The 27012-nt window shown below is 36.8% G+C and overlaps 1 protein-coding gene across 1 annotated transcript in view; it reads right to left on the bottom strand.

The window, feature by feature from the left end:
* The window catches only part of LOC117399540 (angiopoietin-1-like), a 124925-nt gene extending 98132 nt beyond the window's left edge, over window positions 1–26793 (bottom strand). Inside the window, exon 1 of the mRNA XM_033998801.3 lies at window positions 26110–26793. Coding sequence (XP_033854692.3) covers window positions 26110–26418 — 309 coding nt within the window. The 5' untranslated portion in view covers window positions 26419–26793. The remainder of the gene's footprint in view (window positions 1–26109) is intronic.
* Window positions 26794–27012: the final 219 nt, after the last annotated feature.

Here is a 27012-nt window from a genome sequence, read left to right as displayed (position 1 = left end):
GAGCCAGGCCCTTTTGTAAGATCTGATGCTGAGGAATGTAAGGTACTATGATGGACTAAAGATTAAATGAATACACAAGTAGTTTTCTTAGTATGCAGAACAATTCAATGCACCTTTTTCTAGAGAAAACTAACTGCTAAACAATAAAACAGCAGTAGTGTTAGTTTATAATATGTACTGCATATGCACAAATTATAACATAAATACTCAGATTTTCTGTAAGCATTATCAAAAATGGAAAACTATTAATCCACATTTGAATTGACTGTAGAGGTACACAGTACTTTTGCAGTTAACCATGTTTTTCTCAGGCGTATACAAAGCATTTTCTGTGCTTCACCATAGTTCCCGGTGATTCACCATACTTTCAATACACTTTCACAATAATGTAATTGCTACTCTTTAATATGCCTTTTACTATTGCCTATTAATCACAGTCAAACCGACAATTAGTCTACTCAATAAACATACTCAGTTGGAAGTCAAAAGCTAAACGAGTGGAGGGTGATTGCATCTACTATACATTCAAGTGGTTAGGAGGGATGTTTTTCCTCACAGAATTAGTCATGTATGATCTAAGGTTAGGATTATGGCATTCCCTGAATTATCATTGGAAACGAAAGGATCATATTTCATGTACTTAAGTAACACTTACAGCCAGCTAGCTCTTATAATGTATAATTATAGCCTTGGTAACATTTAGGAGGGCTCCATCATACCAAATCATTTGTTGCCTTTATTTAAACCTTTCCGAATTTATAATGAATTGGCATCTCAGCCCATTGAATTAAATGGAAAGACCAGGGCTGGCTGTGAATCGCAAACCATAGGGTTCAAAGACGAACGTCTTATCATTCAACTAAATAGCAAACTCAAGAGGTAAATATGTGTCTTTTGCTGATGTCAGTATTATTAACTCATCAGCCTCTAAAAGGATATCCATTTCACCTTCCTTGCTCCTCCATCTTTCCCTCTGCTACCTCTTCAACGCGGTTCCGCTTGGGGGCACGGTGAAGCATGCAACCCAATCTATGGGGTCATGCCTCTCCTCCTCAAGGGCGCTACTGTTGGGAGAGATTAAAATATACAGCTATGGCCAAAAGTTTTGCATCACCCTATAGAACTAACTAATTTTGGTTCATAAAGTCGAATTAAACCTGTTGATAATACTATGTTAACATATTGAATTACATACCGCTTTGTAGTTTTCCATATAATTTGAAAAATGTGACATGAAATACTGTACTACTATTATGGTTTCCAGTAGACTTTTGTAATAACATGTTGTAGTTTCTTTGAATACATGATATTAAATAAAATATCTAAATTATGTTCATATAGTTTTTTTTTTTAATGATGTCTCAATCCTAAAATTCTAGGTGATGCAAAACTTTTGGTCAGAGCTGTAATTGGTGCCTGTTAACTACAGGTACATTTTTGTATTGTATAGCCTTCTGTGCACTGTGTGTTACTATTTATCATATGTGGTTTTACTGTAGCAGTAAGGATGTAAGCATCCTCAATTCTTCTGATTGCCCGATTGTCAATATGCCACTCTATAAGCCAAATACTGTAGGTTAAGGTTGCTCATGCTAATAAGAGTTTCATTGATGTAAAGCCTTGGCTATTATTCCAGGATAACAACTTTCTTAAAAACTTTTAAAAACTATTTAAAAATGTTCTTCTTGCTTATGTCAGCTTGTTACAAAAGTAATAGGCACGAGTAAAGCAATTGGCCCTTTGAGCAACATCGCTTTTTGTTTCCAATTCGATGGTATAAATGGAGAAAATAACAATACCACTAAATATCTGAACTCAGCAAGGTGAAATATGAATTCACCATAAAACACAACAAATACACGTTTGGAACAGTCCATCCCTGTCAGTTGGGCTTTAAATTGGGAAAATACAAGTATGAAATATTGTATAGGAGGCAGTGTGGTTTAGTGGTTAAAGTCCAGGACATGTAACCAGAAGGTCACCGGTTCAAATCTCACTTCTGCCACTGACTGACTCACTGTGTGACCCTGAGCAAGTCACTTAACCTCCTTGTGCTCCATCCTGTGGATGAGATGTTAAATCAATGTCCTATTGTAAATGACTTTGCATATAATGCACAGTTCACAGCCTACCTCTGTAAAGCACTTTGTGATGGTGGTCCACTATGAATGGCGCTACATAAAGAGAGAAAGAAAGAAAGGACAAGGGGTACATTTTTGGGTGAAGTAGTATGATTTTTGGTAAAAAATGCACTCTGCAAAATCTTTGGAGAATGTAAACTAATATTAAAAGGTAATTACTAACAGATTACTAATATAAAGATTACTGGTCTGCTATTCGTAACAGAAGACATTAGACTTAGTATGAAATGGCCCCCTTAGACACACACTACAATATTTTAAAATATGAAAATTAATTTATCAAAAATAAAGTGTAAAGCTTCCACAAGCATTTTTTGAAATAGATGCAGAGTGTTTTTTTTTTTTTGGTGGGTATGGACTTGGCACAGTAGGGGGTCACACTCTCAGCATTCTTTATAGTTCACACAGTCAACTGAGGCTTTAAGAAGTGTGGGAAATAATGTTTACTACATAGTAACCTGGAAACTCACTTCCTCAAGGTTTTCAAAAACTACATCAACACAGAAGCTACAACATTTTATTTGACTCCAAGCAGTTTAGAGCAACACTATTATGTAAAACAACTAACCTCCAAGAAGGAATGTGGCTGTTACTGACTGATAATCTCCTTGGCACTGATGTTTGGCCCTTACCCCAAAAAGAAAATAACTACTTCAATCTGAGCCCCTTTCAGTACTGAAGAGTTTAATTTAGTTTCATGCTAAAAACTGTAAACCGTAGACCATACGAGTTTATTACACTATGTAACACAATTTTTGTTCCTGGGTAGTAAGTGTTATTTCCTAATTGCTTATGCCTCAAAAGTATAGAAAATGGCTATTATTCCCCACAAACTTTGCTTTTGTGACCAGGACAGTGATATTTTGAAATTTACCTATTTCCAATGAGAAAACAGGCGAATTTGTGTCTTTTCGTTCACATAAAGTCAGAAAAAAACAACATATGAATCCAAATTAACATGTATTTATACTAAAGTAATACAAAAATGACTACAAAAGATTTAGAAGTGAGTAGTTTTTCGAGATTTACGATTATACTGTAAATCACTTTAACGAATCAGCCCCCAAAATTAGTCTCCCATCATGTTCTCGTTATACTGTCCTTGGTAGCGGCGTTCAAAGTCCAGTATATCCTGGTGGAAGCGCTCGCCTTGCTCCTCCGAGTACGCTCCCATGTTCTCCTTGAATTTATCAAGATGAGCATCAAGGATATGGACTTTGAGGGACATCCTACAGCCCATTGTGCCGTAGTTCTTCACCAGAGTCTCAACCAGCTCCACATAGTTTTCGGCCTTGTGATTGCCCAGGAAGCCCCGAACCACTGCGACAAAGCTGTTCCAAGCCGCTTTCTCCTTACTAGTGTGCTTCTTGGGGAATTCATTGCACTCCAGGATCATCTTTATCTGTGGTCCGACGAAGACACCGGCTTTGACCTTTGCCTCAGACAGCTTAGGGAAGAAGTCTTGAAGGTACTTGAAGGCTGCTGACTCCTTATCTAGAGCTCTGACAAATTGTTTCATAAGGCCCAATTTGATGTGCAGTGGTGGCATCAGCACCTTCCGGGGGTCCACCAGTGGCTCCCACTTGACGTTGTTCCTCCCCACAGAGAACTCGGTCCGCTGTGGCCAGTCCCGCCTGTGGTAGTGCGCCTTGGTGTCCCTGCTGTCCCAAAGGCAAAGATAGCAGGGAAACTTGGTAAAACCGCCTTGGAGACCCATCAGGAATACCACCATTTTGAAGTCTTCTATGACCTCCCAGCCGTACTCATCATACTTCAAGGCGTCCAGCAAGGTCTTGATGCTGTTGTAATCCTCTTTGAGGTGCACTGAGTGAGCCAGGGGAAGAGACGGGTACTTGTTACCATTATGGAGCAGCACGGCTTTGAGGCTCCTGGATGAGCTGTCAATGAAGAGGCGTCACTCATTCTGGTTACAGGCGATTCCGATTGCCTCGAACAGACTGGTCACATTGTGGCAGAAGCAGAGCCCATCTTGACGGGTGAAGAAGCTGGAAAAAGGTTGGTGACGCTTCCTCTGATCTGCGACTTGCACACTTTCATCCAACAAGTTCCACTGCTTGAGCCTAGACGTCAAAAGCTCGGCATTGGACTTGGTGAGACCAAGATCTCTAATCAAGTCGTTGAGGTCTTTTTGGTTGGGGTAGTATGGGTTTCTCCCCTCAGCTCCACCTCTGAAATTGTCATCTGGATCTACTTTGTCTTCCTCGCTCTCTGACTTGCTGCTCTCTTCTAAAGACGGCTGCTCTCTCTCCAGAGGAGTGGGTACGGGGAGCTCATGGCAGTGTGGCACCGGGACGATGGATGAAGTAAGGTCCGGATACGTGATAGCAGGTGCATTCTTGCCAGTCCGACGTTTGGAAGGGTCCACCATGTAGAAGTAGCAGTTGCTTGAGTGGTCAGTGGGTTCCCGCCAAATTCTTGGGATAGCAAACTTCATGGCTCTCTTTTCCCCTCTGTACCATCCTACAAAAATACATTTATTTCACCCATGACTAATGTGTAAAAGATTCTCGCAACATTTTTCATATATGATATATTTTTTCAATAACATTGAAAATTGTAAAACATTTTAAAATTAAAAACTTTTACAATTTTAAAAATGTTAACAAATTTTATAACATAAAATTCCGAGCAACAATTGTCCATCTTACCTTCCAGAGTTTTTTTTGCAGTGCTTGCAGGTGAAATGAGGTGCCCAGGGTTTGTCTTGATCCCCGACAGGCATGCCGAAATATGCCTTGTAGGCCTCACACATCTTAGCAGATGCTTCCACGGAGTACTTTTTCGCTCTTGTCTTGATAAATTGGCAGCAGACATAGCAAAATGCGTCTGCCGGATGCTTGCAGCCTCTTGATGCCATCTCAGAAAAATGCAGATATGTATCCACTTAGGCAGCTGGAACTAAACTGAACTGGTGGGCTTAAGGCCCCTGTATTTATACTACTATTTATATTACTGGAAAGTTCTAGAAAGTTCTAGAAGTTACTCCAAGTTTACTCAGCACTGAAGCTATCTGGAATGTTCTGGAAAATAGGTACATTTCAAAATATCACTGTCCTGGTCACAAAAGCAAAGTTTGTGGGGAATAATAGCCATTTTCTATACTTTTGAGGCATAAGCAATTAGGAAATAACACTTACTACCCATGAAGAAAAAAAAAAAAAAATTGTTACACGGTGTTATCATTACAATTACAATTTCTTTTTTGTTTTTCAGCGTTTTGAAACATCATATAAATATTTGTGTTTGAAGAGGTTAGTATGACATTTTAGTGGTTACGAACCATCAAAGCAGGGAACATTTTTTTGATAAAATCAGCGTATATCAAATTAGAGCATGTAAAACATGTAGGGCAGGATTTTCAAAAGTTCGTAAATGATAACTCCAGTGTTAATCAAGAAATCAGTATCTAGCATTGATTTTGGCATTTTCCAGCGGTCGTTGTGCCTATTTTGTTATTAAGTAATTGTCCTGATGCGATTTCCGAATTTTATGTTGATTTCCGAAATAATGTTTATATCTTAACAAGCAGTGCTTCTTGCGACTATTTCTTTTGTTTGCGTGGGAATTTAAAAGCAAATCCGTGTTAATTGTCATAATTTATCAGGAGTTCATTTGCACTTGGAAAAAGAGGGTTTTAATTAACGAAAGAGTATATAACTCAACTTGAGACAAACATTTAACAGACCATGTCTGTGGCACCGATGATACATAGAGAGAGTGTACAGGACCAGAGTTACTTTCTTACAGACTACCTTGATAATTCAATATTTGTAGTTATGGAAATATTTTAGCCTTTTCTATACTTGTGGTTATGAATGAGATTTATTCACTTATTTTAACCATTTGTAACCTTACGGAATGTTTGTTGTATTGCTAAAATGATATACCGTTATTTACACCCAGTATAATGTTACTACCAATAAACTATCAACGCAACTGTAGCCTATTTGAATTCTGCATATGTACATTATATGACAGCTGACATCTACTGTAGATTTTATTTGAATTATACAACTGAAATCTTGGTATAGAAAATGGCATATTAAATATTACAGTAAAGTTTCCTTAGGTGATTGCGTATTTGCAATGCAACCTTGGCTTTTAACACCTGTGTCTTATCCACACAAGAACAAAGAACAGGCGTCAAGGACACACAGCGATGCACTAGGAATGTGATCAAGATCATTGACATGGATTTTGCCGAGACGTATTTGTAATGTTGTCAGACTCCCGCCACACTTTATGTACAATGTACACTTTCACCTTCACACGTTTGTATGCATATAAAATGTTCTTATAATACTATGTGTTTGGTGGCCACTTCTAATCATGTTGAGTTTATTTATCGCAGAGGTAAGCAAAGAGTACCAGAGAAAATGCACGATTAGAGGAATTCACCAAACAATTAATTATAAACTAATTCGTATTGGGTTAGGGAGTTCTATCAGAATTTTAAAAGCTTAATAAATATATAATGAAGTGTTACATACATGGTATACATGTATAATAATTAACAACTACAAACACCAATGGCACTTGAAATGTATGTATTTATAGCCTACAATCGTACATACAAAAGTAGATTCTGGAATCTACCAATATACATAGATGGCTTACGGTTTCAAAATGCACATTAAAAGAGCTGTATAGTAAGCTGTGGCAAAATACCTCCCCAAATGAGGGTTTCATTTCTTTTTTTTTGCATGCTGTCTGATTTTTACCTGCACGCCAGATAATCAGCATTTTATATGTGAGGTGTTTTAAATAAATGTACATTCTGCATGACAAAATGCAAAATTTTAAATGAAGTTTACAAATTATACACAACATAGACATTCCCATTTGACTGCTGCTCGCTGGTGGGAGAGCCGCTTCCCTGTATGCTAGTAGTTTCCATAACAGCCAATTATGCTTCCATTCATTTTTCTTGATCTCGTTAACATGCATTTTGATTAACGAGTTCCCCTTATCTAGTCGTTGAGACAGAAATTGATGTAGGTGCGACAATTAAGCCTTTTAATGAGAAATGCGTTCATTAACGACCTTATCGACTCAATTTCAAAGCATTAACAGATTGATTTAATGAACACGTTTCGTTTGAAAATCACTTGCTACTAAAGCTCAAGTTACTATACCACGAGTTCGATACAATAACACTGTTGCCCTTAGTCTCTTCATCCCTTGGCACAAAACATATCTTGGACTTCTTATGTCGCGCTGTAATAAAGCATTTGTGTCATCACCTCAGAAATTAAAGTAAACTAGATGCCTGTGATTAGCTGGCAAGTAAAATATAGCTAGGGCTTCTGTTTTTCGGGTTTTACTAATTGTATTTTTCGGTGCTTATTTTGAACTATTTTCGAGTTTTATGTAAATCATTTTTTTCGGGGTTTTCATTTTTGATACACTGTATGAAATTTGTGTTTTCGGTTACTTTCCAAAATGCTTGAGCGTTTTTTTTTGTGTGTGTGTATAAAAATATGTATAGTAACTCGACAGTACTTGCACACTTAAATTGTACCTTCTTTCCTTTGCTGTCTTCTACAACGAAATCCCTATGGTCACGGCACATTCTTCTGGGTTTTTTGAGTGTGCGCATTTTTGTACATTTCACCAGAATTCTGTTTTAAATCCTCCGTGTCTTAACTGTAATACAGCTTTAAATCCTGCTAACAAGCCTCCATCCTGATCGTAATCTCGTTTTAAATCTCGCAAGTAGTTGGGGCGGTTTTAAAGTATTCAGAACTATTCATTATTTTTGTAGTAGTATTCATTATTTTTGTAGTAGATTTTATTTTTTGAAATATGAAAAGGGTAAAGTCAACGTGAATAGATTAACCATTTCCACAGTTTTTACGGTGTTTATTAGCTATGCACCGATTTCATTTTTTTTGTATCGGGGGTGTTTTATCAGGTTTTATCGGTTAAAACCGAAAATCAGAAGCCCTAAATATAGCCTTGATCTCCCTACTTTGCGGGGCATTTAACAAATTCTTGCGGGTGGGCCTAAGCAATTTAGCATTTTCATCTCTAATTAAATGATTATTTACAGTTAGAAGCTTCAAGGGCCCTGGCAGCAATAATGGTTGTCAATAATTAAACATTGCAGTGAGTTAGGGTTCCAAAGGATCTACTTTCTACTAAAATGTACACTCAGTAGCTACTGTCTGATGTAAAAGCTATTTTACTGTTTATCAAGGTTACATTATTACTGCTTTTTTATGAGACTGAACGGTAAAGACGGCCAGTTCCTAATGGCACAGAAATGGTTGCTGTGGTATGTCCCAACATGTTGACCTTCCCTTTGATGTTCTATATTATGGTGACAGCAAAGTTCATCGAACTAGGCAAGGGGGTTGTCATTGTTTTCAATACCCCAATGCAGCTGCTTATAAAGCGATATTATTTTAGCTGTAGGTTGTCAGAAACATTTCAATTCTGTTACATTCGAGTTCTATTACAATGCACTGGTCTGTTATTTCTACCATTAAAATTGATGCTACAGAGAGATGCAACAGGTATTGGCAAAACCTTCTACTGTATAATCTTCGGAGAAAAAATAGTATTATAGTCATTGAATTAAAAGTGTCACTTGTTTTGTGAAACTAAAAGAATACCAGATGTGTGCTGTCTATTTTCAAAATAAGGGTTAGGTGTACTAAAGTGTAGCGCTAGTCGCAAACCAGTTGCAAACAAGTCGGAAGTCTTGGGTGAAATGTATGAAACAAGCACAATGCTATTTGTGACTTTTTAGGGAATGCTTTGCGGCAGCAGTTTCTGTTTGCGGTTCAAGCGTAGATGAATATTTAATCATTGGCATACATTTGCAAAAAGGTGGTGGAGATATAAGGGAAATAAGGGTTCTCAACTATTATAATGAGATATATGAAAGCTGCAGGAAATTGCTGGCATTTTCCAGTCTGCTTTTTCTCATGCGTTGCCAGCTGTGTTCAATTCATTTTTGAGGCAAACAGCCAAATACATATTTTTCCCTAAAAGCAGAGTGCACGTACAAGCCTTGAAAACAAATTCCTATGGCATTTCTGGTTTCCCCAACGTGTTGGGGGCAATAGAGTGCACACATGCGCCGCTAACCCCTCCAGCTCATTCTGAGCATCTGTATAGGAATAGGAAACACACATATTATAATAACTTGCAGGTGGTTTGTAATTATGCACAATTTAGCACTGCACCACTGACTAACTTAAGTAAAAACGGACAGTATACATTTGGCTTATAGGCTACTCATGATAATACGAATTAGTGGTATAATGCAACATTTGTTGCTGGTGCTTTGAAATTAATATTAACGAGAATTGACTGTCCTGTAAATATCATAACTTGTCAATGCGACACCATGATCTATTTTGTGTTACTTGTCTAGGCTGCCAAGTTAATAATAATAATAATAATAATATTTTATTTGCATTGTACGCCAATGTGTACAATGCCGCAGCAGGATTTATTTTGTGTTACCATACCGGCAGCCTACAGGCTAAAGTAAAAAGAAAGTATGCTAGGTGTTCATTTGATTTTACTGCTGTAATGTATACTGTATAGGCGTACTGTACAGATTTATATTTTTGGTCATAATGTAATGTGCACTCACATTAGTGTTATTTCAGCACAATGATTTATAAATGTATGTGTGTGCGATTTTATTGTGTTTTTTTAAACCCTATTGTCAGAAAAACATATCCGGTTTCGGAGGGGTGGCTGTATGATTATGAAAAGCTTTCTGATAGAAACACATTTTTTATTTGGGGGTGAAGGTGGGGGCCCCACTATAGAATTTGATGGGATTAAACTGCCTTAAATATATATATATATATATATATATATATATATATATATATATATATATATATATATATATAGAAAAAAGAAAAGGATATTTCAGGTACTTAAAAAGGTAAAATAATTGATTACAAATCAATTATCAGGACGTTTCGGACTACAAGTCCTTCATCGGCTGAATACAAAAAAACAGTGCTTTAAGAAGCTGATAAAAAACAAATATATATATAACAAGTTACCATATATATTGTGGCGAACCTGGTTCCCGCAGGCCGCAGTTTCTCATAGGCAGAGGTGGGACGCGAACCCGGGACCTCCCGCTCTGAAGCACAGCACCGATACCGCTGTACAAAAGAGCCGGCTCCCTTGCAGGAGCTGGTATCTGCCCTGACCCCTACCCCCATATAGTACAATACAATATATACTATATAACAGTATTAATACAGGCAAAATGAAGACGGAACAGAATGCATTGTACAGATGACGTTTATATTTAACAAAAACAATGTTGTTTTTAGACCCATGCATGTATAGATGTTATCCTTCGGGCACCCTCTGCTGCAGCAAACCACAACTCAGCTCTCACAATTTATTTGAACAATACAAATTGCTTGCGCTGCGACTGGCCCATCTTAGTACACCTACCCTTAAGCATTCCCAGATTCCTTCATTCTTTAAAATTTGACGTTTGTAAATATTATGTAGCCATAACAAAATAAAACTGCTGTGTGACTTATTGCTGGGGAGAGTGCTTGACTTATTGTATAATTAAAAAAGTCAGAGATTTAGAGTTTCTGTTTCATTAGTATACCATTACATAAAACATATAGAGGGAGTATCCAAAAGTAGCTTATTTCTTACAATATATACATGTAGATTGCAACTCTTGTTCATACTTTTCTGTACACAATTTGTAAATTATAATACACTGTAGCGCTCACAACAGAACAGAAACTACTGTACACATATTACAAGTGCAAGACCCAGTGGCACCAAAGTTATGTTATGCTATGTTAAATCTGTTTTTGAGAGTTGAAATAAAGGCATTGACTTCACATTATAAAAATGTTCTTGTATTATTCAGCTGGTCAAAAGGTGTGCTATGCTTTACAATCCTAGCTGCTCTCAGAAAAGAGTAGTCTGTCTGTCATTCTGTAAGTCTGTAAAATTGTAACTATCATTACATTCAGAAACACAAGCCTGACCCGCTTTATATTTATATTTATTTATTTACGACCATAATAACCCCACTCTCACACATGTATTTAATCAGGAAATACATACAGGTCCAATAACATACACCACTTCACTCACTAAACACTTTCACGAAAGAACAACATAACACATGGCTTTAGGAAAATGTAAATATAGTAATAATAATATCAAGTTGCAATTTCATGACAGTCAAACAAGGGAAATACATCTGCTGTTATGGTCTTGTTCAGGACATGAAAGAAGTGCAAATGTGCTTGTAATTATGACAGAACAGTAGTGCTGTTTATTTAAAGTTGTCTCTTTTCCTGGTTAGGCTGAAGATGTTTACTTAGCTAGGCTGTGAAAAAATACCACACATTTAAACGTTAACAAGATTCTGAAGAGATAAAACAAGGCATATATCATTTATCCGGAGGATACAATAAAGGTATGTATTTCACATATTTGTAGGTTGTGTTTATGAAAATCGCTCAAGAATAGTACCACTTCTTCTCAATGACTGTAACATTTTACAGGTGTGTGCCTTATCAGAGACTGCTGGCAAAGGTGTCACAGATACATACTGCATGCCACGTAAGCCTGCTTTTAATTTAACAATGTGCCATGAGGCTAATGACAACCTTACCTTCATATTTTTCCATGTAAGTGATTGTAGCTAATTCCATCAATCTTACCTGTTGTGTAGTGGGATTCATTATATAGGTTTGAAATATGTCGTTTCGAAAGAAACACATCTTAGTGATCAAGTAATTTTAATGTAAACATGATACCTGGTGCTACATAAGGTTAAGGAAATCTCAGTTTTCATCCATGCTTTAAGATAGTGTTGCATATTTCTCCCCACCCCTTTAACAACTTCTTTCCTGTCATTAATTAACAAGCTGCTTCCCCTATTGACTGAAATGCTTTCAGCCTGCAACATGTTTTGACCCAGAAAACAGTGCTGAAGTGAAAAGGCCTATGAGGTGTAAGTGTAACAGATTTTCTCAGAGTAAGGAATATAAACTGAGATCATTCTTTAACTTAATTTAGTAAAATATGGTGTATCATTTTCAAAATCAAAAAACACATTTGCTATAGTTTTTTCAGAACTGTACATCTGTGATCTATGTAGCTAATGGCAATACTTTATTATCTACAATTGCTTTAGAACCCAAACCTTTGCAATTACATAAACACATAAAATGCTAATAAAACATAGCACAATTAAAACAGCAGTTATCACCACAATAGTACCAGTGCCAGCAATCTGAGTCGTCCATTTTGTTCCGCCTTTGAACTGACAGAAAACAGAATACAAACTGTAAATACTGCATGGAGGTTCTCAGCCAAATCTCCCCAAATCCCCATTTGAAAATGCATGCCTAAAAAGTAGCTGCATGCCAAATTGATTAAAGGACAGAATACAAAGAATCTGCAAATGGACTGGCCAAAATTATTTTTTGTCATCTGGGAATTAAATGTTGTCTTCAGTTAATCATGATTTACAACTATAGTCTAAAAATAGTCTCGGAAAAAGATGTATCTACTTATTTATTTCACACAATTAAAACGATAATGAATGTTTGGACGATCTTGCAACAATTAAGGACTGCTGCATTGGCGATGTCCTCTCATGGGAGGAGGGCATTGTTATTTTCAGAATTTAGTTGTTGTTATTCATGAGAATAAATAAATAAATAAATAAATTCACAAATGCAAAATCTGCAAAAATAATCCTGCTTGATAATAGGTTATTCTGTGTATGTGCGTACTGTTTATGTACAGAAATCAATATGCTCACAACAATATAAACATTTCTACTCCACAGAAATTCATTCTAGATGGCAAGACGATTAGAGGATTTTTTTTCCTCTCCTTGAAGCTTGTGCTGGATTCATGATAATCTATCTACCGTGACAATAATTAACGGCTCCAACTGTCAGTACAGAACGAGCCTCCTGAGTGTGGCACTGCGAGCCTTCCAGCATGAGACTCTACAGGATTCATGCCCTGTTCAAGACATCAAGTACAAATTCAACCTAACGGTAAATTAGGTTCCCAAATCACCCAAGGATCCTGTAATGCAGACTGGCAATTGTTATCAGATTCTATACTCAATCATTATTATTATTATTATTTATTTCTTAGCAGACACCCTTATCCAGGGCGACTTACAATTGTTACAAGATATCACATTCTTTTTACATACAATTACCCGTTTATACAGTTGGGTTTTTACTGGAGCAATCTAGGTAAAGTACCTTGCTCAAGGGTACAGCAGCAGTGTCCCCACTGGGGGATTGAACCCATGACCCTCCGGTCAAGAGTCCAGAGCCCTAACCACTACTCCACACTGCTGCCCCGATCATACTTTGTAAGGTCTACTTTTTCTTTACTTTTAATGCAATTAGTGTCTCTTTTCACATATGTCATTACTCATCAGGTTACAATATCACTTGTTAATCGATGGCATTCGCTTCCTTAATGCAATTCATGTCTCCCTACGATATGCGTTACTAATCAGGTTGACAAATCAACTTCGCTACTCGCAATTAATGTTTCCTTTAACTCAGTACCTCAGACACAAATGTCGCTGCATGACATTCAAAGATCTGCCCCAATCTTCATCTTCCAAACCACCCATCACAAAGGACTCCTGGAGTCTGTCAAGACTCTGTGCTCCGGATGCTTCTCCCCATTCAAGGATGTCCTTCTAAGAAATTATGTTAGTCTCTGCTAACGTGGGTTCCTCCGGCATGGCAAAATCACCACCGAAACCAGTTCCTTGATCCATCATCGGTTCCCCGCATCGGAGACCTTAATCTTCAATCTCAGGACACGTATTCCGTACATTTAAAGCACATAAAATATTGTACTAATTTTATTTGCCCTTTTCTGCTCCTTCGAGCTACCTATCGAGGGTTTTTTTAAGGGTCTTTTTTAAACAAAAAAATCTGTTTGCTGTCCCCACTCTTCCATGCTGAGATATCTGACCCCCAGACCCCAATCCGCGCCTCCGGACCTGCTGTTTCTAACTGCACAGAACCTGAATGTCTCCAGATCCTGGCAGCCTTTCTTCCTCAAACTATTTGTGCCATTCTTTCAGATTGGAGCATGTGTGGTAGGGTGCCCCATCCCTGTGTGTATTTTACATTTATATGTATGTGTGTAGTGGTGCACGAAGTGTGGGTTATGTAGCACGGGTGATTTAAAATGTATATTTGTATTTAGGCACAGGGATTGCACAATCACTTTACGTGCAGATTAAAAATGGTATGCTGGTATGTGAGCATGGGGATGTGTGTGTGTCTGTGTGTGTGTGTGTGGAATAATGGGTGACATGGAGAAAGTTAGAATCCTCCTTGCAAAAACACGTGGGAATGTGGCTTTTTTTTAGGCCTGGAGGGGAGGTGTCCGTAGGTTTAGGACCCCCGGAGATTTTTTCTTTTTATTCTTTTTTTTTCTTTATTCCTCCCCCTTCTCTCTAGCCCGTAGCTCCTCCCTTTTTGGATCTGAAGCCAACAGCAGCGGCTCCTCCTTCTTTGGCTCTCGTTGGCCTGTTTTAAAGCTCTTACTATTTCTTCCTATTCCATTTTTTTTAAAGTGCACTGCTCACCCTTGGTCACTAGGTGGCGCTACCCCACCACTGCCACCATATGTGGTAACATGGCTGATGGTCAAAGCAGACAACGGCAGGAATAGCACTCACCCAGATACAGAACTGCAAGTTTAGCACTTTCGTGCACTTTTATTTACACAGATAATTAAAATGTTTAAACAAAACATTGTAACAGAACAAACAAATAACCAAACACAAAAACCTCATTGGAGTACTAACTAAACTTTTCACTAGTCCTTAAACTATAAGCTGGACGGCTAAGCCGTTTACCAGTTCAACAAAAATACTTGTTATAAAAACAACTTAACACAGCACACAGATTACCTTTGAAGTTGTCCCACACAGCTTTAAACAAAGTTTACACCCAGGCTCACACAGACAGCTCACAAATACTTCTGACCGGCTCTTATACTTGCCTGCTTAATTACAGGCAGGTGTTCCCATCCTGGTTCCAATTACAAACCCCAAGGCATTCTGGGTGATGTAGTCCTCTATCACATCCCAATGGACTACATTTTTCCTCTTCTCCCCCTACTCTGCCACAATATGTATTTACATATATTTTTGTTTTTGACAAATTGTTTTTTGTTCACCGGGATGAACACAGTGCACCAATTTTTAGCAACTAGGGATTCTCTGAATCTCTTAGCCTCTCCTTTTATATATGCTTATAATTTTTTTTTTCTTTTTTTTTCTTTTTTTTTTAATTTAGTCGTTGCCAATTTTTTTTTATTATTTTCTCCCCAATTTGAAATGGCCAATTATTTTTAGGTTCAGCTCACCGCTACCACTCCTGCGCTGACTCGGGAGGGCGAAGACGAACACAGGCTGTCCTCCGAAGCATGTGCTGTCAGCCGACCGCTTTTTTTCACACTGCGGACTCACCATGCGCCACCCAATAGCTACAGCATCGGAGGACAACGCAGCTCTCGGGCAGCTTACAGGCAAGCCCACAGGCGCCCGGCCAGACTACAGGGGTCGCTGGTGCGCGGTGACCTGAGGACACCCTGGCCGACCTAACCCTCCCTCCCCCCAGGTGGCGCTTGGCCAATTGAGCGCTGCCCCCTGGAAGCTCCCGTCCTCGGTCGGCAAAGGAATAGCCTGGACTCGAACTCGCGACATCCAGACTATAGGGCACATCCTGCACTCCACGTGGAGCGCCTTTACTGGATGCGCCACTAAGGAGCCCCATGATTTATTTTCCTAACTGTGTTATTAAAAGAAATCTCTGCTGCTAATAATTATTTAACTAAATATTTCTGTCAATATCTGTGCAGATTTAGCAGCTAAGATTTACATCAGTGTCACAATGTCAAAGCTATCAACAGTTGCAAAGGCTCTTAACATCTAACTGTGGGTTTGAAGAAAGAAAGTTTCCAAACTTCCTTGTAGTTATGGTACAGTAGTTATGGTCTATATAAATAATGTCAGACTGCTTACCATTTGCTTTGGATTGATAACCATTTCCTTAGCCCTGTACAGTACATCTCAACACACAACTGGATCAGCATGTTTAGTTAAAAGAAAAATTGGGAAAGACTGCCAAAAAAAAGGCATTTTCACCCTGAAACTGTTTTTCCCACACACCAGGACTATACTAATTCCCATTAAATGGTGGATCAGGTCTCACAAAAGACCACAACACGGTGCCATACAAAAGACTTGCACTTAAAAACAGCAGCAGTCTGTGCTACTCCAAAAAAAAAGCAGAACAGCTTTAACAACTTGGCTTTCAAACAGCCATCACATTCCAAACAATGTCTTACCAGACACTGTCAATGAATATTCTCAAAGATATCCAGGCTTAGGGCCACAGTCCAATCAGGGCATCTTATAAAACCATGAGGTTGAACAAAGTCTGTCCACAAGGCTTGATTCCAGTAGACAGTAGGCTTTAATGCAGCACTTTCCCCCCAAATACTTGGATTCAGTACTCACCTACAGCATAGCATTAAATAAGAATACTGTACTACTGGCAGCCCAAAACAGATGTCAGGCTTCTTCATTAAAAAAATTACAAAGGAGGTACACACACTAATAAAGTAGTGAGGTGCCGGTTTACAAGGCAGTGCCAAAACTAAATAAACCACACACTCAAAAAGCAATCCCTTTAAAATAAAATAATTTTGTTTTATTACCACAGCATGTTTTTGTGTGTGCTATCTCTCCATAAGTTAGTAATAATTATATTAAAATACATGGTTGCAGTTTTATTAAAGTTTATTTAGAGAATCACGGTTGCTTGGCATTACAAGGAAAAAGGCTTACAGGTAACAACAAGTAAATACCATTTCAAAGCCAGATATTAAGGTTGACATCAATAGTTTTCTCAATATGTATATAATTTAACACAGGCAGTGCAAGCTTGGCTCTTATATTTCATAATTATCCAAAAAGCATTTTTTTCTGTTTAGACATAGCAGTTTAAACATTTTTTCTGTTGTAAACATAGCCACTGCTGATAAAGATTGTTTATTTTTCTTGCTTTAGACTAACAAACAGTGCTGTGTTTTTTAAGAAGGCAGACTTAGCATGGTCTGCTACTAGGCCTTTTCTACAACTCCTTTGATGACTTATACAAATATATTTGATGCTTTATTGGTTTCAATTGTGTATTTATTTTGATTGATATGGTTCTAAAGATGTAAATTCATACTTTCTCCAGTTGTACTTTACTCAGTGAACCTAAATTAAGCAATTTAGCAAGACAGCTTCAGGAGGGGCAAACCTAATGTCAGAATGCCAATGCAATTTTCTAACTGAATTCAAGTTGTATTTTGTCTGAGAAAAGTTTTTAACATAATAAATACTGCATTTACAAATACTTGTGGTCATGGTTGTTCACCAGATATTTTAAATAGCATATCTTGTCATCCAAATATAATTTATTATTTTTTTAAGAAAATGTATTGTAAATTATAAAACTAGGGGTATTCAATATTTTAGTTGAAAGTCTATATAATTGTTGGATGACTAATCGTGAAAACCTAATGTTACAGGGGGTATAATATTGTTTGGTGAAGTTGATCTCTTGAACAGTACATTTCTCCCTCAGGTTAAATACATTTATAAACTGCTTTGAATTTTTTTTTGTAGGATTACACTTTAGGTGATTTTACAAAATTAACTGGTACTAATTTGAGAAAGTCCACTGTGTATATGTTATACAGTTTATTTGATGTTTTGAAAACAATACTATACAATACATTTAAAATCTGGTGAGTCATTCTACCAATATATAGTGTTTTCTGGATAACAAGAATGGAATGTCATACAGTATTTGTCTTGCGTTTTTTCTCCCAGTGACAAACTCAATACCCCAAACTACGTATATTATGAACTGTGCAATGCACAGATAAGGAAGAAAACGCATTAAAAAAACAACACATTCAATTAAATTCTACATATTTTTACCTGCACAACCGAGTTTATATATGAATAATTGCACTAAATCTTTCATGGCATCAGTACACTGTAGTTTTGGTTTGTTGAGCCCCTATCATTTTGTTGGACTTGCCGTACAGTCTCTGGCCTGCATTGCCCACAGAGTGAGAATGATGGCCATGGTCCCAGCAATGGTATACATAACATTGCTCTACATTTAGTTAATTCAGGACCTGCAGTGAAAACAGAAGAGCAGCTTATATGTTTTCTTTAGGACACGATGTCCAAAAGTAACACTCATCTACACATCTACATTTTACCACATTAGATGACCATTTAAATACTGTATTATATGAAATGCTAGACCAGAACCAACATCAATGAGATAAATATAACAGTATAATACAGTTCAGGGCAAAAACATATTGTAATGTTCTAAAATATAATTTAGGATAACCGAATTGAGGGATATTTTAAACCTATTTTCTTTTTTTTTTTTTTATCACCAATACGTTTTAAAAAATGTATAATCTGAAGACCAACAAGGTTTATATGTGCATCTAATAAAGTGTCCCTTTTCACTACTGTAAGTACATAAAGAGTTCTGATTATTATGCTTCAGGATTGCTTGATCCTTAACAAACATGTTTTATGTTTATTGTGGCTTTGGCTTCCAAGTCTTGCAAAATACAATAACTCCAAGTGACCCTGTCTTCATATGGGGAGGAGCTACTAAACTATTCCAAGCTGTGTGGGAGTGAAGTAATCGGATATTCGTCATGAAGATTCTAATATCATTCCCTCAATTTTTACAGTAACGTTTATTTTATTGTAGCTTATTTATGCGCTTTCCCTCACTGAACTCTTCTCTATTTGTGTTAAAGCTGTTTTTTTTGTTTCTGGCATTTTTTTTTCTTCTTTTCAAAATGTGATGTTCTGATTTGTATTGAGCAAAGTGTAGGAAGCATTTCTCGAATACTGTCAAAAATAACCTAGACAATGTCTGCACAACGTCCCTGTGGGGTTAAAGAGACAGATTGATGTCCTCAAAATAGAGATACTATGGTTATGCAAACAAATAAACTGATTAATTGTGTTTTGTTCTTTATAATACAATATAGAAGGTTAACTATGACTCGCATGAAGTTAGGTGTATAGGGAGGGGGCAACCTACTATACATACATATAATATGTATTGTAGTATATACTGTCCAACAATGTATAAACTAGGTAATAAATAAACATGTACCCCTTCTGTTTATGTCATTTTAGCAAAGAAGAGCAACCAGAATTATCCCAGGTTTAAAAGGCATGTCGTATGCAGTCAGGCTAAAAGAATTGAATCTATTCAGTCTTGAACAAAGAAGACTACGCGGCGATCTGATTCAAACATTCAAAATCCTAAAAGGTATAGACAATGTTGACCCAGGGGACTTCTTTGACCTGAAAAAAGAAACAAGGACCAGGGGTCACAAATGGAGATTAGATAAAGGGGCATTCAGAACAGAAAATAGGAGGCACTTTTTTACACAGAGAATTGTGAGGGTCTGGAACCAACTCCCCAGTAATGTTGTTGAAGCTGACACCCTGGGATCCTTCAAGAAGCTGCTTGATGAGATTCTGGGATCAATAAGCTACTAACAACCAAACGAGCAAACGAGTAAACTTTCTTATGTTCTTATGTTCTTTTGTTCAATACTGTAAGTGACCACTCTGGCTGTTTATCTGGGAAGTTGTAAGTGCCTATATTTCAAAAGTGCTGGAACATGATGTGGCAGATGGCAGACTGGTATGGTCGTTTAATGGAGTAAAATAGAAAGCAGGAATTCTGTTTTCTGGTAAAAAAAAATCTGGTGGATTTCAGGGGTCATGGTTTATACAGGGGAAGGGGTCTTGTTTTAAAACCCGGTAAAATATGAGTAAAACAAGCAGTTATAACCCTTTCATTGAACTTCTCAAACAACATCTATTCAAAACACTCACATGGAAAGCTGGGACAAGAGCACTTTCCCCCATAGTTGCATGACATGGTTAATCTTGTTTCTGTACTGTTATCTCTTAGAAATACGTGGCTTAAGGGAAATGGTCTAGGGTTTCTGATAACTTCCAGAGATGGATGTCTTATCTTTTGTGTTTACCTGATGCAAACATATTTTAACAGAAAATAATTATCTACGTTTCTGTTACATGGAGATAAAAAAGACACCACAATATATCACTGGCCATTCTTAATTTAGTGGACACATTTAAGTACAAACATGTATTGTAAAACTAAAAGTCATACAACTGATAAATTAAATAAATAATACATCTAAAAAGATTAAAACAGCAGTATAATTACAAATAAATTAATCTTATACAGAGTGCATATATGTGGTCACTAAATAGATCCACAAAGGGTATTTAATTGAATAATGACAGAATACTTATTTTTTGAGAAAATTGGCCCCAGGAGTGAGGTTAATTAATGTAAAGTTAACTTTCCAGTCGTATTGTTTTGGCACACATGCTATTTTTTAAAGTAACCAGGTACAGTGTGCTAATTTCTACCAAATCTCATATAGACTTTAATAGACAACATGTGACAGATTTGACACACACAAATATGATTTCTTATCAATAGTGTCTGTGCTGTAAAATGTATGTGTTATAATGTTAAAATACAAACTGTGTTGTTTTATTTTTTTTATTCCCGACCCCTAAAGGGAACATGTTTGTAGAACTGTGGAATGTAATCTCACAATCTAATTGTGGTTCGGCAGGGAACTCACTTTTGAGCTAGATTAAAATCGTAAACATCAAAGCATATTATGCGCCCTGATTACCAGAACATACGTCAGTCAAATGGCTAGTATCTCATTCATCATTCGATAAACAACACGTCCAATGATCAGCTAGAAAGGGCTTTACATCTTCCGTCAATCCATTCGTCCCCGCTGTACATCAGAGTTCGACTTTTCCTCCCCAGCTGCGGCCTATTTTTCGACTTCGTCTAAGAGGAGGGCAGCTAACCTGCCCCCCGGCCCATGGCTTCCCTACAGTCAGCCTCTCCACTATCAGCAAACTAAATTATGGACAGGGGTACCTTGAAGGGCAAGACCAAAGGCCAAAGATGAAATGAACAAATGTGTGAGTTTTCATGACTGAAATAAACTTTTAGGGCTGTTTTGAAAAAAGTGCAAGAGAAAGACACATTTTCAGAAAGGAATAACACAATTGACAGTATAAACTAGCAAGATGCAATGCACCAGTTAAACTAATATTCTGAGTATAGTTTTATAACTATGAAATGTTTTTAGTCTCTTTGAAATGTGCATTTGCCTTCAAAATAGGACCCTTACTGTTTGAGAATTTAAAATGCAGACAGTATTAAGTGTGAGATGGATATGCTTATATATTTAAAGCTAATCAGTTGAGGTGATGTACAGTACTCAAATGCACATCACAAATATTGGTCTAATTTGAAAGTTAATGCTATGTTGATTTTCTAAGTCCTTACTCCCATGTGTTCCTTGAACTAACAATTTAAGAACCCTTTTATATTTTAAGGTAACGGATGAAGCATAGATAAACTCTCTGCATAGATAATAACTCTGTACAATGCGTTTTACTTTTTAAAAAAGGAAGGAAGACAGGAAGGAAGATCTTTCTAGTCTATTGAGCATCCACTAGTACTACATAGTCAATTTGTTAGTGTTGGCCCATATCAACAGATAAAGCAAACCTTTATACAAAGGAAGTTGCCCTTGACATGGTTATCTTCTCTCTGTGCTCAGGCATGCTCTGTGCCCTTTGACACAGAATAATGTCATATGTTTCCTTGCAGTAAAATACAAAATGCATGTAAAACTAAAACAAAGGGTTACACATACTTCTATATGTCACAATACATCATGCATCATTTTGAATGTATTTAGATCATATATTGATGACCAACATCAATAATTTGGTCAAACACAGAAAAAAAAAAACAGAAAAGGGATTTCAGATGCAAGTTACTTGTATCTAGTCACGTGATTTAAACAGCAGCAGAACAACAGTTTTCGGTAGAACATCTTTTTCTTTTTAAGTCTGCAAAGCCTTTTTTTGGTTTCTGCTGAATATACACAGGTGTAGCTTTCAATTGCATTATGTTACCTGTTTTTTTGTGTCAAGCACAATAAAATAATTGTAATGTCATGGTAAATATGTATAAAAGCATGTATCATAAGAATCATTAACATGAAGTTAGCATAAACGGCCCACCTTGAACATTTATTACATGAATCGATATGCAGAGTAGCTACATACCTATTTGCACTAAGCCTTCTGCCTCAGTTTATTAAAACTAGTCTTTATCTTAGAATTACATTCCAGACTATTCTGTCAGACAATAGTTTTCAATGACCCCCCCCCCCCCCCCCCCCCCCCCCCCCCCCCCATAAAAAGCAGCTTAAATGATTCCACTGATGTGCAGCTATATTAATCTTGAGCCTTAGTTTCCTAGCTAAATATTTCCAGATTGGTGGCAAGCACATCTAATTGCCCTTTTCTCATGCCTGGTGACAAAGTAATCTTTCAGCAAACAGAAGCCACCTTTGACTGCATTGGAATGTTATCAGCGCTTCTTCTTTACAGTTAGCCTTCCACCTACTGATCAGGAGGGTTAATACCTTAAAGCAGCTGCTCGCTAAATTTACTTTGGACAAGACTATGTTTAATGATGAGGCATTACCTCCTTCAGTAGATATAAGTTCAATATAAACAGTATATGACAATTTTAGGCAGGCCTATATCAATCACATGCAGAAGTATATAATTCAAGGCCAGGAGATTCAGATTCTAGGACTGGGGTTTAAACTGGCTACACACATGAATCACCCAATACTGTATATGTTCCTAGTAACCTTAGATACAAGAGAATAAAAATAGTAACCTTAGATACAGGGGAAAAAACAAAAGATTATGGAATAATAAATGCCATAAGGCAGTAATTCCCACCCCCAGTCCTCTGAGACAGTTACTGTAACAGTCCATTAATTTTAAATCAAAACAGCTTTCAAGTCCCCGGCCAATGATACTCTGATCATTGGTCAGTTTTCTGGATGATTCACTAGGATAACTGGGGAAACACATTCATAAGGAAAGTTTATAAATAAGTGCATATAAGTGCATATTTTCTTTGTATTTATCACATAGCAAAATAAAATTAAAAAAAGCTGTTTGAAAATTGTTAAGATTGATTTTATTTTTTTTATCCGTTTAAAATCGGAGGTTCTTATCCAGTCACCTCTGGCAATTGACTACTATAGATGTGTATTAGACCATAACCAATATTACGTACATGCCAATAGTCCCTATATGGTTGGGACAGTCCCGATTTCCTAGTAAATGTCCCGCGTCCCGATGCATTGGAAGAAAGTCCCGATATTTACCCATAGGAAAAAAATCACACAGTAGAGTTAGTGAAAACCACACGTTGTGCTCTTCGTGCGGCTGACACATACGCTGATCACTAACTTATACAAAGGTAAGAACACTTCATTATGTCTATTTTTACTGCGATGATGGTCGTGTGGTGTTGAGTTGGGGGGATACGTCTATTATATGAACAGTTGAACAGTTCACAAATGTTGGCAAGTATGATATTACTGTATGACACACCCAAACAAAACACTGTATACTGTATTTATATACTGTGCCAGGTGTACCAAATGATGAGTAGCACAAATAAACAACTGGAAGGCACAAACCTTCCTCAATGGAAAAAGAGCTGCCATGTACGTCAATCCACCAGCTGTCTTTGACGAACTACCTACTAGCATTGTCAAACCTAAAATTTGATCTCCTGAAAAAAATTGATTCTTCACACTAAAAATGTACTTACCCAACATATTTGTGTCATTATCAATGAGATAGAAACAAGATAGAAAAGTGAGTTTTACAATGCACAGTTTTACCAAGGCCGAAACCCCACACGTGCAACTTAACAAGAAGCTTTCTTTATTGGACCATTAAAAATAACATTTTATTTCTGACTACTGGATTAACAGTGTTTATGCAACCTACTTTTAAGTGCCTGGGGACCTCCATGGGGGAAAACAATTATTGTGGATTTGTAATTCCCAGACAACTCAAGTGGAACAAACAGGGCATCATTTAAGACACATTTCTTAGCAGTTTGAACCATGCCAATTGTTATTGTGAACTATAACTATTGTGTACAGAAGGTCAGTGATGTGTCTATTTAAGCTCAAGTGTATCCAATTATGAAATCATACCCTGTTAATATGAACTATTGCATTATTTCCTATTAATGTCCAATGACAAATTATTACCTTAACATATTTTATAGTACTGGTATGGCACAACAAATCAATAATTGTATTATTTAATATAAGGATAAAGTATTTCCCATAAAACATTAATTGAGGGATGTCTGAGATATAGTGTGTAGGTCAAATTATATGCTAAACAAATTCATTCAAAAATGTTTGATATATATATTTATTATTTGGCTGATAACCCACCACTTGCACCACACCTCTCTTTGCTTCTTTAAAAGTGTAGGCATTAAGACAAATTTCAGATACTATACCACCGATTTTAAAATAATGTGATGTAAATACCTCGTTTTAACTTCCAGTACTTAGATGTCTTATATCAGGAGTAAGTAAGAACATGTAATAAGGGCAGCAGCAATTTCCATATATTTGCATAAGAACTAACATATAATTTTATATGGAATTCATATGACAGAAACATCAGTTGATATGCAACAAATACCATATTCATGTTAAAACTAAAACCTAAATCGTACTTAATTATTTGCAATCGAGTGCTCAAAGAAATGTGTGCTATAACCGTAAATTATGGTATTTTTTAAAAGGATTCATATTGCTTGGAGCCAACCTAAGTGAAAGATATTTTTCTTTTCCTGGCAGAAATTTATCTTGAAATCACTTTGTGAAAGATACATCACATTCTTTTTCAGCATCACTTAACTACAGTTGATGATAATCTAACAGATTGTGTAAATGTCTGGTTTTGTTTTGCAGATACTGCAGTTATAAATAAAACCATGAAATGTTTTAAACCAATTGTTGGGCATCTTTCTTTAAACATCCGTGGAATATCTGGTTCATTAGCGTGATATGTTAATGGAAATAGACATCCATAATTGAAAAAATGTATTCTAGTATTCAATTTTGGCAAGAGTGGTTTATAAACCCTGTGACTAGCTGGAAATTAAGACCTAAAAATGTTTCAACTTTCAGGCTTCGTCAAAAAAAAATTGGCTCTCATGAATCCTTTACCAGGGAAGAAAAGCACATGCAAACAGTTTCTTTTAACCTAGATCTTACTATATTTAGAAGTTTGTCTTCCTGGTCATGCTTAGAAAGTCATTGTCACAAAACAGCTCGGGTCTGGAATAGAAAAACCTACCATCTATGCTATTATAATATCAATATCAATATATGTTATTTAATATAGTTTAAAGGTAGCTTTGGCCATTTGCATCTATTCATTTGGAACTGCTGATAATATATCAAGGAAATAATTGTCTATGTGATATCTATAATAAACATACAATTTTAAATATATACAGTTTACGCTTTAATTATATTGACAAAATAATCCCAAAGTACAAATAAAAAATATGTATTGTATCGAAGACCTTTAAAATTATACATGTCTCTGTCATTCCCTTGTTCTTCATGTACAAAAAAAACAGCAAAAAAATTACAAAAGGATGTACAATATTTCTGCCGTTCTTTGAAGTCCTTTCAAATCTCTACACCAAGGAAGGTAGCATGAACCCAAATCAGTAAACCTATAAGAAGTGTTTTATCCTTCTACTTCCAGGACAGACTGGTCAGTCTTTGTAAAGCAATTTGCCAGTCAACTTAGACACACAAGAAATAAAAGTATGCATATTTAAACAATTAGCTCTCAAAATACTCTACTTACCTTTTGAAGCCACTGCGTGTAATTCTCCATGATATGTTCCAGGTGTTGTATTTTCTGTGTAGAAAACTCCTGGTCCACCAGTGGAGCATCCCTCTGAAGGGCATTGGTGTTGTATTGGTCTGTTGTTCCCTCTTTGCAGTTGCCTTCATTTTCAGGCAAGATAAAGGTATAAGAGCATTGTCCATGCTGGATGCGGTTATATCGCCTGCCATTACTATCTGTACCATGCCGCTGAGCACTGACACCTGCCATCAGAGCCCCCAGGAAGACAGTTGAAAGTAAATGGATAGTTAGCATATTCCAGAACATTTTTTGAAAGACTTTTTTTTATGAATGAAAATTTTCTTTTTTCCCCCCTTTCTTCCTTTAATTTCAGGGATAATAAATCCTGGCCAACAACAATAACAAAAACAAAAAACTTAAGCTTTTAGTGTCTTTTCATCCTTAATGCTTTGAATAAAAAGCCAAATACCAAACATTGAGAATTAAAACTAGATAGAAAATGGTATCAATAGGCTTGATATTCAATCTTCTAATTCCTTGCAAAGCATAAAGTACTTCTCAGCCAGCTGTGTGAATCAGAGCTCTTCTCCAAAATCCTCTCTGTACTGCAGTTCTCTGTGTGTCCTCAGTGAGTTTTATTAGGGCTCTGTGCTTAAACCAAGCTTGTGGCAGACTGCCTTCCCCACACGATGACTTGAGTGGAATGTGTGTAGTGTGCCCCTATGCTAAGGATGTCTGATGAACCGGTGCTGGGGGGATCGTCTTACAAGCTGAGTGGTTGCATGACCTCAAGCATGTATGATAGTCAGCACCCCGTGCCATATTGTTGTTAAGAGTCTGAGATTGAACCACTAATACCTAGCATCTATATCAAATTGTTTATCTGATCAAATAACTGTT

This window comes from Acipenser ruthenus, chromosome 4 (assembly GCF_902713425.1).
Source record: "Acipenser ruthenus chromosome 4, fAciRut3.2 maternal haplotype, whole genome shotgun sequence".
NCBI lineage: Eukaryota > Metazoa > Chordata > Actinopteri > Acipenseriformes > Acipenseridae > Acipenser > Acipenser ruthenus.
The sequence above is the reverse complement of the archived record's forward strand: the minus strand, read 5'-3'. Positions and strand labels throughout refer to the sequence as shown.